Consider the following 12,401-nt stretch of genomic DNA (forward strand, 5'->3'; position numbering starts at 1 on the left):
GGGATTCAATCCTAAACAATCGCGCTCAATGTTTTGGCTCTAATCCTAAAACCCAACCATTTTTCTTTGTCACCACCAAATCTAACAATAACTAGATTTTGTCTTATCTACATTGTTTGCTGCTTCTATCGGAACCATTGATTATGGATCCTCTACACACATCGGACACATTCACTCACATTCAATCCACATTTTCACTTAATTTATAATACAGTGTAAGAAAACATCTTTTGTTTCAAAGAATATCTACGGAAAGTACATTGGACAGGAAAGAAAAGTGTTCTGTAGCAGTGTTATTCACATTTGTGTTTTTATTCTTGCTCGTATGTGTGCGGACGAAACATGAACGAGAAAAGAGAACAATAAACAGGAAAACAATATTCGAATATAATTTTGACCTAACAATAAGGTAATACGGGCAACAAATTTGACAAACTTTGTCAAACATCTTCTCACTACTCTCCTGTACATAACATCGAATTTACACCGGAATCTTTCCGGGGAATTGGTTAGTCAAATGGTCTAGAGTACACTGATTCATCACACTGGGATGAAGATGAGTTGAAGCGAAATGATCACATTGGGGGGGAGGGTACGATAAATGATAGTCGATGCCGATTCTGCTGCAGTTGTTACCCTCTGGATACGAGGCGTCAGCTTCACAAATGCACAGATCCGGAACTGACCGCGCCGCAGCAGCGCGTGGTTGATGGTGATGAGCTTGGGTAGTGGTGGTGCTGTTGTTGATCGTGGTGGTGCTGGAATTCTAATTGCGAGGTCGTTCGCACACTAGCGCACACACGCGTACGTTCGTACACTGGAGGGGACGAGGAAATCTCGCTGCACAGCTTACTAGGATACTGGTGGGGGACGAACGAAGGATCTACGACGCGTACATCCGGCTGATTTCGTTCTTGTACCGTTCCTGGATGTCCTTGCGCTTGAGCTTGAAGGCCGCCGTCACCAGGCCCATGTCCGGGGTCCAGATGTCCTTGCACAGGGTTACCACAGTTGGAATCTCGAAGCGGTGCAGTTTACCTGTTGGTAGAAATTTGGAGATGGTATGAACAAACATATTTTCAATAATGTTAAAAGTAGACATTGAAAAAGACACTAATAAGGTCGGAACAAATATTAAATGATTTCTTCTGTTGTCTTGTTGTTACTAATTGGATTAACTATCCAAAGGGGGAAATTAAAAATAAATAAATGTAATGATTAAACCACAAAACTTATCAACTATATCCCACAACTGGTTAATGGATCCTTAGTTGAAGTGATTTCGCACCAACTTCAAATGCATTTTAAGGCGTGAAGTTGACTGAGACGGGTGTACTACGAAAGGCCGAATCACAAAAGGCCGAATTACAAAAGGCCGAATGCACAAAAGGCCGAATGCACAAAAGGCCAAAACCCAAAAGGCCGAATCACAAAAGGCCGAAACCGCATAAGGCCGAATCACAAAAGGCCGAATGAACTCGGTAGAGCAACAAAGTGGACCGGATCGAGCGCGCGCTCGTTCCGGTCCACTTTGTTGCTCTGCCGTGTTCATTCAGCTTTTTGTGATTCAAATAGGTAATTAATATAATTTAGAATATTTGGATTATTTTGTGATTTCTGGCCGAGAATCAGTTTCTCTTAAATTAGGATTCAAGAGAAAATTAAATACAAATGGGAACACCGAGTTATCGTGAATTATTAAGCTTTTACCTAAAAACATAATAATTGGAAAAGTTGGATTTTGTATAGCTTTTGATGTCGCAATTAGATCGTGATTATTGCGCATCATTAACACAGCCAAGCATCGTTCATTGATGCAAATTGGAAAATCAGTTCTATGAGCCATGAATCCGGTGAAATTCAACTCGGGTTCTTGCATCAAATTTCAGAATTTGACTTTTCCTAATACTAATAATGATGATTATTAGTTTACTACATCAGCAAAGGAAGAAACAAGGGACCTCTTGGATTACTCCGTTATTTAAAAATGTAAACTAATATTTATATGTATACAATGTTCAGTTATGTTCATACTGTAATGAAGATTGATTTATTATGCAATATATCTGAATTCAAATTGAGCCTTCTTTCAATAAATAAGATAATAATGAAAATAAGATTGATTAGATCGCTAGTAGTTGCAAAACACGTTCTTTATGGAACAACATGATAAGAATGAACGTTACTTTTTTAGTATTCCAAGTTTTCTTGGTGGAAAGATTGAAATTTTATAATGATTCGGCCTTTTGTACCATTCGGCCTTTTGGGTATTCGGCCTTTTGTGGTATGCTAGTACATTTTCGGTCTTTTGTGAGGCCTTTTGTACTAATCCCACTGAGACATCTACTAAGAGTATTAACATTCCATGGAACTATCCTGAATGGAACCTGAAATCGTATTTTCCGGAAGTCTTCGAGTTGCCGTTCGTGCTTATTTTTCAAAACAAATTATATATTTCAATGAATTATTAGCAGTGGCTGATTTTCTACCCGCCGCTACCACATCCAGGCGCTATAGTACATGCGCAAAATAGCCAGCATGAGTTAACCGCCTGCTTTGAGCGTAATTACAGCGGCACACTAGGAGTTAACTTTCTGAAATCAGTATGGCGAAAGGCATCTAAGGTTCGATTTCTCAAAATTAAGCACCTTCATCGAAAAAATATTTGGTAGGCGTAGTAGCGGACACCTTTCTACATAACCGGTACCAAATAGTTTTTCATGAAAAGTTCCTAATTTTGAGAAAACCCGCATTAGATGTCTTTCGCCATACAAATTTCTGGCGGATAACTCCTGCTGGCTATTTTACGCATATACTATAGCGCCTGGATGTGGTAGCGGCGAGTAGAAAATCAGCCACTGCCAATAATTCATTATTGGCAGTGGCTGATTTTCTACTCGCCGCTATCACATCCAATGAATCGCCTACTTTGAGCGTGCTTACAGCGGCACACTAGGAGTTAACTTTCTGAAATCAGTATGGCGAAAGCCATCTAAGGTTCGATTTCTCAAAATTAAGCACCTTCATCGAAAAAATATTTGGTAGGCGTAGTAGCAGACACCTTCCTACATAACCGGTACCAAATAGTTTTTCATGAAAAGTTTCTATTTTCGAGAAAACCCGCGTTAGATGCCTTTCACCATGCAAATTTCTGGTGGTTAACTCATGCTGGCTATTTTACGCATATACTATAGCGCATGGATGTGGCAGCGGCGGGTAGAAAATCAGCCACTGCCAATAATTCATTCATTATTGGCTGTGGCTGATTTTCTACCCGCCGCTATCACATCCAGGCGCTATAGTATATGCGCAAAATAGCCAGCATGAGTTAACCGCCAGAAATTTGTATGGCGAAAGACATCTAACGCGGGATTTCTCAAAATTAGGAACTTTTCATGAAAAACTATTTGGTACCGGTTATGTAGGAAGGTGTCCGCTACTACGCTTACCAAATATTTTTTCGATGAAGGTGCCTAATTTTGAGAAATCGAGCCTTAGATGCCTTTCGCCAATAGTCATTTCAAAACAAAACACTCCAATACAAGTTTAAATCAAACATGACGGGCATTTATTCTGTGTGCAAGTATGAAACCACAGACCACAGTGTCCACACTTACTCCAACCTATCCCGTCTCAGATAAACTGAAAACCATTCCACAGTTGTCGCACAGTGTATCTTGTAATGAGGTTTGCTCACCAATCTTTGACTTTCGCGGATGTTTCGGAGTAATTCTAGATCTGAATTTCGATTTCTGAAGTTGTATTATGCTATTCGAAGCACGAAATCCTTTGAGAATTCCCCGGTAGGGGCTTATGGTCAATTATGTTGCTTTTCACGGCTTGACTTCTTATAATTTTTTTTTACGGTTACCTTTGATAACGGAAGGACATCTTCAGGAGTGACATCAAACGCACTCTAGAAAATTAGTTGGTCAGATTCGTCGATTCCGAGGAAGAAACCCTCTTCGTCTTCTTCGATATGAAGTTCCAACGATGGGTATGGTTGAATTGGATTGGTAGATGGTATTGGTGACTCGGCGGATTGATCGACATGCTCAGGATGCGGCAGCATTGTAAGAGCGTCATCTTCAGCGTGTTGGTCCATGGTTTCCAGAACATCAGTTACGTTGGACGGTGCGAAATCGGCCGCAGTGAAAATGAACTGATTAAAGGGTACAATCCCCGTAGCTTTGAATCCACTCTGTGCCACGGAAGCTGTTGCGGTCTTCAAGTAGGCTTCTCCGAACAAGGCACTAACATCATTGATTGTGTCAACCTTTCCCGGATCCCGCCTGATGAATACTCCGATTGCTTTCGAACAGTTCGATTTTAGGGGAGCCATGAACCTCACATCGAGGGGTTGCATACAATGGCTGCAATGAGGAGGCAAACTAACCACCGTCACGTGGTTTTGCTAGGAAGGCTAGGTTTTTGATATGCGTGACGTTCCCATCTACAATCAACAACACTGGAGCTGCAGCAGTCGGCCGGCTGTGTTCCAAAAAATGATTGAACCACATATTGAAATTGATCCTTGACATCCAACCACTACCGTTGCAACTGAATAAAGTTTCCGGCGGGGCACCAGACTTCAGGGACTCCGTGAGGCATACTCGCGGGAATATGAGCATAGGAGGCATGTAGTACCTCGTTGCTGACATATACACACACAAGCTGTGGTCAAGACACCTCTCTCAGCGGAAGTCAGGCAGCCCACCTGTCGTCTTCCTTTCAGCGCAAGCACTTTTGATTTTTTGGTTTGTACTTATAGAAATGGTTTCAGCAACTTCCGGTTTACCTACGGTCATAGCCGAAATTTCACCAATATGTACGATCGGCTCGCTGGAAAATCTTTAGCTTCCTTGACAGCCTGAAGAAAATCGAAAAAAAAATCAAACCCGCCACTCGATTAAATCCTGCAGCGCGGGCCTTAGGCACAATTCAGGGTGGCATTGAGGGAAACTGTGTAACCAATCTTCACCGGCCAGTTAGGAGGACTCGGTGTTGAACGGATGTTTAATATTGTTCTCCATCGCCAGCTGGATCGCCAAGCTTCTGAAGTCGCGAGTTGTCAGTCCCAAGAGTCGTTGCTCCATGTTTAGTATATGCTGTTCGAGCTCGTCCTCCTGCTGCGGAATAAACACTCGATCCGGATGTTTTCAAATAGTTAATCAGCTTTCGACGAAGAACACCGAAGCTGCTCGCTTGACCGGCATTCCGAATTTGGTTACCGGTTTTATGACCGCAGTCATGCTGGCGAATGACCATTTCTTCCGCGTCTAAAATCGCTTATACATACGAACCATCATTGAACTTAGAAATCTACAGCAAAAAATGCTTCAGTTCTCGAGCTTTGCGGCAATATGTTGATATAGTTTGTACGATGTTTAAAATAAATGTGAAAACTCACAGAAAATAGTAATTTATTGATCTTTCATACAATTTGTATGAAATATTGGAAAACTTTGCAAGGTTCTGTTCAATCCAAATTGCGATTCAAAGAGTAACTCTTTTGTCCTGGTAGAGGTGTTTTATTGCCCCAGATCGTCAAAAGTACATTTAAATGCATTTTTTCGCAAAAAAAGACACCACAAACAGTAATGTCGTGTTAGAAATATTTGTAATTATTGTAAACTTGGTTCCTACTTCGATTAACTCTAGCTAAATGTAAAATGCCTTTCAAAAATCCTTATTTTCTGTGATGTCATTATTATAATTTTCAACTTGATCCAAGAAGCAAAAATTGTTTCAGCAATTTTTAGCAAAATTTGAACATTCAAAAAATTGATAAATATTACAATATAAAACTGCAAAGAAGGTTCAGAAGTCATCGATCATGCTACATTGTTCTGTTTTACAGGGAAATCAAAGGGTATCATTCTTGCCCCGGTGTCCTTTTTGCCCCGGCTTCCCCTACATTGAAAAATTTAATTTCCCCATACTAATTTCCATGTAAACTTAATACAGCTTGTGCTAAATCAGTTTTTATCCAAATCAGCTCAAATTTTCTGAGACAGAATCAGATGAGCGTTGTGGAGCAAAATCATTTTTTTTAACCACCCTACTGGACACTGTTGTCCATCTGACATCAGCTAGAGTAAGGTGAGGGGGTGCGACCTGGGGGCCTGCCTAGGATGTGGTGGTGTTTGACAGTGAACTCCATTGAACTTCTATAAAAAAGCTGCATATATCTGCAGCAGGCCCTATCAAAGCGATCGTGTGCCGCTCAAAGCGCACTACCCTAGACCTTTTGCCGGGTGGGATATTAAACAAATTTGACCCGACTGACCGAGCGTCTGTTAAACAAGGAGGTGCGGCTCCAACAGCGTCGGTTCTGGCATTTTTGGAGTGAGTATGAGTAAATTGCCTTCAGTGTGTATATGGGGGGCTCTCCTTAGCCGTGCGGTAAGAAGCGCGGCAACAAAGCAAGGCCATGCTGAGGGGGGCTAGGTTTGATTCTTGGTGCCGAACTGGAAATCGTCTCGACTTCCCTGGGCATAAAAGTATCATCGTGCTAACCTCATGATATACGAATGCAAAAATGGTAACCTGGCTTAGAAACCTAGCAGTTAATAACTGTGGAAGTGCTTAATGAACGCTAAGCTGCGAGGCGGCTCTGTAGCAATGTGAGGATGTAAGCATGTCCCGTAACATGTTGGTAGACGAAAGAATATGTACACATTAGAGTGGGGCGTCATGGTCATTTTTTCAAATCAATGGTTTTTCGAAGCCATTGATTAGCGCATAGCAAGGCATGACTCTTTCTTTTTCTCCTGATGCTGACTGTCAGTAGTTAATGTTCTAATGTACAAATCTGGTACCTCAGAATTCAGCAGCTGAATGAGGAATGCTATTCCCCGGAAGCTATATATGGCAGCCCCATCCCGGTGGATAGGAAACCTTGGACCAACAACCTACTGTTCCCGAAACAAAGATTTGTTCGAGAATCCGACAGTAAAATAATACGGATTGATTTTACGGAAACGACTCTTAGCGCGAAACAACGCACACGAATAGGAACATGGAACGTTTTAACCCTACCTAGTCCAGCAGCCCAGCAGGGTGAAGCTTGAGATCCTAGGACTGAGTGACAGCCGTAGGCCAAACTTTGGAGAACACAGAATGTCATCGAGATGAATTCTGATTGATTGAAAGGAAAACAGCATCAAGCGCTCGTAGATCCGAGGTCTCTCATTCACCTCGCACTGGTAGGAATCTGATCTGAAGCGGTTTGTTTATTTTATTTTAATTTAAAGTCGATTCTCAGCATTGCGCCGGTGTCAGAGTTTTAGTACCAAATAAGTTAAAACTCTGAATCAATTCTATTAAATGACGTCTTAACTTGATAATTACAATCTGAGATATTACAATGAATGATTTGATTCGCAAATACCTACAGCAGCTCCATGTTATATTCCTCCAAAAGCTTATCTTTGGGAAATATATTTGAATATTTTGTTTGGAACTTTCTTTTCAATTTCCATCTAGAAATTCTTAAATAATTTGCTCCACGTGCTGCATATGAGTTTCCCTCAGGAATCGCCTCAGAAATTCATCTAAGTTTGTTTTCAATGATCCTCAAAGATCCTTCTAATATTCCTTCAAAAGTTCTTCGAGAAACTACTTAGGAAATGGCTTCATAAATTCTTTAGACATTCCTGGTACCGAGATGCTGGTACCGAACTTCCTCAGAGAAAAATCCTTTAGAAATACCTGCATAAAAATATTTTCCAGAAATTCCTTTGAAAAAAATTGAAAAATTCTTTTAAAAATTTTGGAATTTCCTCAAGGAGTACCTATCTTCAAAAATTCTTCCAGAAGTTCCTTTAGAAATTTCGGAAATTCCTTCAAAAAATTTTTTGAAAATGCCTTCTGAAATTTCTTTGAAAATTCTTTGAGAAACTCCTTAGTAAATGCCTTCATGAATTCTTTGGAAATTCTTCCAGAAGTCTCATAGAAAGTTTCTCCAGATGTTGCTAACAAGCTTTCTTTAAAAATTTGCCTCAGGAATTCATCCAAAAATTCCTTTGGAAATTCCTCCATAAGAAATTGTTCTAGAAATTCGTTTGTTAATTTATTCATTGACTCTACCGGAAGTTCCTCAAGGAATCACTTCAAATATTCTTCCAGGAATTTCTTTGGAAATTTCCGATGGAATTTGTGGAAAAATGTCAAAGAATCCTGGAAGAATTTAAGACGCAACTCATGGAGGTGTTTTCCAAGGAATTCTAGGAGGAATTTTCCAAGGAGTTCTAAGGGAATTTCCTATGGAATTCTTGAAGGAACATCCAAAGGATTTTTTTGAATAATTTTGGACGGAATTCCTGGAAATATTTCCAAATGAATTTTAGGAGGAATTGTTGAAGTAACTCTTTGAGCAACTTTCGATGGAAATCATAGAAAAGTTACTGTGGAAAGTACACATGGCCATCTGAAGGAATTTCCGAAGGAATTCCTGGAAGATTTTTCGAGGAATTTTCGAAGGAGTTGGTGTTATTTCCAAAGTACTTCCTGAGAAACTTCTGTAAAGGTTCCAGAAGGAGTTTCTGAGGCAATTCCTGAAGGAAGTTAATAAGCTACTTTTGGAGGAATTTCCAAAGATATTCCGTAAAGAATTTTCGGAAAAAATTTTGGAGGAATTTCCGGTACTTCGTGAAGAATTTTCAAATTGATTCTGGAGGAGTTTCTAGCAATTCCCGAAAGAAGCTCATAAACATTTTATAGAGGATTTTTTAAAAGCATTCGTGTAGAATTCATTCAAGAAGAAACTCTTTGAGGGCTTCTGAAAGAATTCCCAAATGCATTTCCATGGCAATTCCTAAGGGAAGTAAATAAGCATCATCTGGAGGAATCACTTGTGATGTTTTTAAGGAAATTTCCAAAGAAATGCCTGGAAAAGGACTCTCCAAAGAAATTCCTGGAAGACGTTAGGACGAAATTTATGGATGATTTTCCTTATGGAATTTCCAAAATAATTGCATGAAGAATTTTAGAAAAAAAAAATTCTAACGGAATTTTGTAGCAATTTGAAAATTATTTTCTGAAATAACTCTTTGAGGAATTTCTGAAAAAAAAATCATGGAGGAGTTTTCGAGGCAATTTCTGAGGAAAGTTTATAAATTCAGGAGAAAATGGCGATTAATTTTGAGGGAATTCCCAAAGTAACTTCCTGAGAAGTTTGCCAAAGAATTCCTGGAGAAATACCTGAAGCAATCCCTGGAATAAATTTCGTAAGAATTTCGAGAAGATTTTTCGACGGAATTCCTGGAGAAATATTAGAAGGAGTTGCTAGAGACATCCCGAAAGTAATTACTGAAACAATTTTCGAAGAAAAATCGAGAAAGAATTTCCAAAGGCGTTTCTGGATGAAGTTGAAAGGAAATTTCTAAATCGTTCAATGTTCCAAAGTAATTATCAAGTCAGGCCACTGTTCAAACAAATTTATAGTCTCTCCCACAAATAACAGTTTCAACATTTGACACCAAATTATCTCTTACAGAATTCCTTAGGAAACTCATTTACGAATTCCTTCCTAACGTCTTCCAGAAATGCTTTTGAAGATGTTTTTGATAATTCCTCCAAACATCTTTTTAGAATTGTGTTTCAAAGACTTCATAGGAAATTTCTCCAGATGGTGTTTGTTTACTTCCTTCAGGAATCCTCTTATCACAATAGTCCTAAATCCCCCGGGCATTATATCAATATTTAATCGATACTTGTAGCCTCGGTGAAATTCATCTGATTTGTTGTTCAAACCAAAACGAAGCGTTTCATATAATCATTTCGCCTTCGGTTTGTGTCTTGGCTAATTTATAGCAACTTCTACATTTGCGTTTACAAACGACTTCTACCATAATTCTAGCATAATATGAAGTGAAATAGTACAATACTCACATTTCTTGCCGTGTTCCGCCAGTTCGTGCACAACAGCCTTCTCCATGACCGGCGACGTGCACAGCTCCTCGAACTCCATACCCTTCAGCCCTTGCCGTTCGGCAATCTCGTCCAGATGCTGCGGGTTCGGTACGATCAACGCCACCGTGTGCTGCTTCGTCGAGTCACCGTAAACGCAAATGTTTTCCACCACCGGGCAGGTCTTCAGTTCCGATTCCACTTTACCGAGAGATACGTATTCGCCGGCCTGCAGCTTAACCAAATCCTTCTTACGATCTACAATATGCGATAATGAGGATCAGATAAAATGTTGTTGATATGGAACCTGTCAGTACAGAACTGAACTGATACTAACCGATAATCTTGAGAACACCATCGTGATGCACTTCGCCGACGTCCCCGGTGCGGAACCACCGTTGGCCATCTTCCTCGAAGAATTCCTCCTCAGTTTTTCCTGGCAATTTGTAGTATCCCTTCGAGACGGTCGTTCCACCAACCACGATCTCACCCTGCGGGTACGGTTTGTTCGTCACGCGATAGTTTCCTTCCTCCCAGTTAATAAGCCGGATGTAGTTGCAGGACGACGGGGCCCCTACCACGCTGTATTCCATGGAGAATTCTAAAATATTTCGATATGAAAACAACTGCCTCATTTGTGGGGGCGGAAACATGACTCACTATCAGTAACGGCTGCCCCGGCGGTTGTTTCTGTTAGCCCATAGCCTTGAATCATTTCGACACACAAACACAGTTGAATTTGTTCGTGAGTATCGGCAGCCAACGGAGCACCACCGGACATAACACCACGGATGCGTCCTCCTAGCAGTTTGGCAATCTTCTTGAATAGAATTCTGGGTAGAATAAAACAATTGATTACTACAACTTCGAAGTACTCGGCAAAATTTCTTAAAATATTACTTGTCCAAAAATGGCGTCTGATATCCACGAGCAACCCATTTTGATTTGTACTGGTAGGCAAACTTGAAGAAAGCTTTCTTCATCGGTGCCTCGGCGTTCACCTTCGCGTTGATTCCTTTTGAGATGCGATCAAGAATGAGCTGTGGAAAAGAAGTTAAGTAAGTAATTCCTTTAACTAGTCCAAAGAAACGTCCGAGTATGACCTACCGGGACGGACGTCATGCACGTCGGTTTCAGCACCGAAGCATCACCCTTGGAGCCCTTCATGATCTTGGAGCTGGAATCAATCAACGTCAGTGCGGTGGAGTATCCGATTGGAACACCGGTCAGTAAGCAGACACTTTCGGCCAACAGTTCGAACACGTGAGCCAGTGGTAAGAATCCGATCAGCACATCATCCGGGTAGATCTTGAAGATGTCGCAGAAGTTCTTCATGGTGCCGATGCAGTTGGCATGCGATAGCAGTACACCCTTCGGAGTGCCGGTTGAGCCGGACGTGTACATGATGATCGCGGTATCGTCGGGCGTTGGAGAACATCCAGCTGGAATGGTAAAAGTGTGTTACTGTAGTTGGTAGGATGGAATTAATTGAAACCTCAAAAACTTACGCATTTTGCTTTTCTCGCCCTTTTCGACCACCGTCGAGAACGGAATGATTTCCACACCCTCCTTGAACCCGGTGATGTCCGTTTTGTGCAGCTGATCTTCCATGAAGATGATTTTCTTCACGTTGGGGGTGATTTTCAGTACCTGCTTGAACTTAGGCAGCAGCTCGTGCGAGGTGATAACCGTCGTAACCTCCGTCTCATTGATACCGTGAGCGATACCATCATCGCCGAGCGTGGCGTAGATCGTGACCAGTGGCATGTTCTGCTTGAAGCAGCCGTGAGCGGCGATCAACCATTCGGCGCGCGTTTCAGCAAAGATCACAATGTTTTGGCGCGGCTGTTGGCCCAGTTCCCGCAGCCCCCGACCGAAGCAAGCGGCCGCGTACTCCGTCTCGATGAAGGTCCTCCACATGTACTCGCCCATGTTGAACTTTTTGAAAACCCGCCCGTTCGGCTGCATTTCATCCTCCTCGCTGATGATTTTGCGCGTGCCAATGCATCGCTTGGTGCTGTGCACTTTGGTCACAAACTCGAACATCCGTTCCAGGGTGTCGATGTTGTTCTGCATCATCTTGACGTGCATCTCGCCGGGCTCGTCCACGCCACGGTATGTGATCGATGTGGCATCTCGCTGGATGATTTTGGCCTAGGTGGAAGAGGGAAAAGAGAAACGTAAAGATAGGGATGATTTGTTTGATTATCGTATACGGAATACAAACGTGCTACTATTCGGATTTTCCACATCACAAATGCGACCTTGGTATATTAATAGCACTGTGCGCTTGTCGATAGAAATTATCCGACTACCTACTTATGTTCTTTATTTATCGTCATTGCATAGAACCGCAAACACGCGGAACGGCGTAAAATTCATACAACGGGATAATTGATTAAAATGTACGCGACACACAAAAACGTTGAATCTCTCGTGGTTTCGTTCAAAATATATTTTTGAGCTAATGGTTAAAGTACAATTCTACC

General features: G+C 41.4%; 1 protein-coding gene across 4 annotated transcripts in view; it reads right to left on the reverse strand.

Moving 5' to 3' along the window:
* Positions 1-280: 280 nt before the first annotated feature.
* The window catches only part of LOC134224919 (long-chain-fatty-acid--CoA ligase 4-like), a 138,700-nt gene continuing 126,579 nt past the window's right edge, over positions 281-12,401 (reverse strand). For all 4 annotated transcript variants that reach the window (XM_062704575.1, XM_062704574.1, XM_062704576.1 and 1 more), the window contains 7 exons: positions 11,421-12,066; positions 11,020-11,354; positions 10,813-10,952; positions 10,573-10,745; positions 10,250-10,513; positions 9,895-10,170; positions 281-1,038 (listed from right to left, as the gene is read on the reverse strand). In XM_062704575.1, coding sequence (XP_062560559.1) covers positions 884-1,038; positions 9,895-10,170; positions 10,250-10,513; positions 10,573-10,745; positions 10,813-10,952; positions 11,020-11,354; positions 11,421-12,066 — 1,989 coding nt within the window. In that variant the 3' untranslated portion in view covers positions 281-883. The remainder of the gene's footprint in view (positions 1,039-9,894; positions 10,171-10,249; positions 10,514-10,572; positions 10,746-10,812; positions 10,953-11,019; positions 11,355-11,420; positions 12,067-12,401) is intronic.

This window comes from Armigeres subalbatus, chromosome 3 (genome assembly GCF_024139115.2).
Source record: "Armigeres subalbatus isolate Guangzhou_Male chromosome 3, GZ_Asu_2, whole genome shotgun sequence".
Lineage (NCBI taxonomy): Eukaryota > Metazoa > Arthropoda > Insecta > Diptera > Culicidae > Armigeres > Armigeres subalbatus.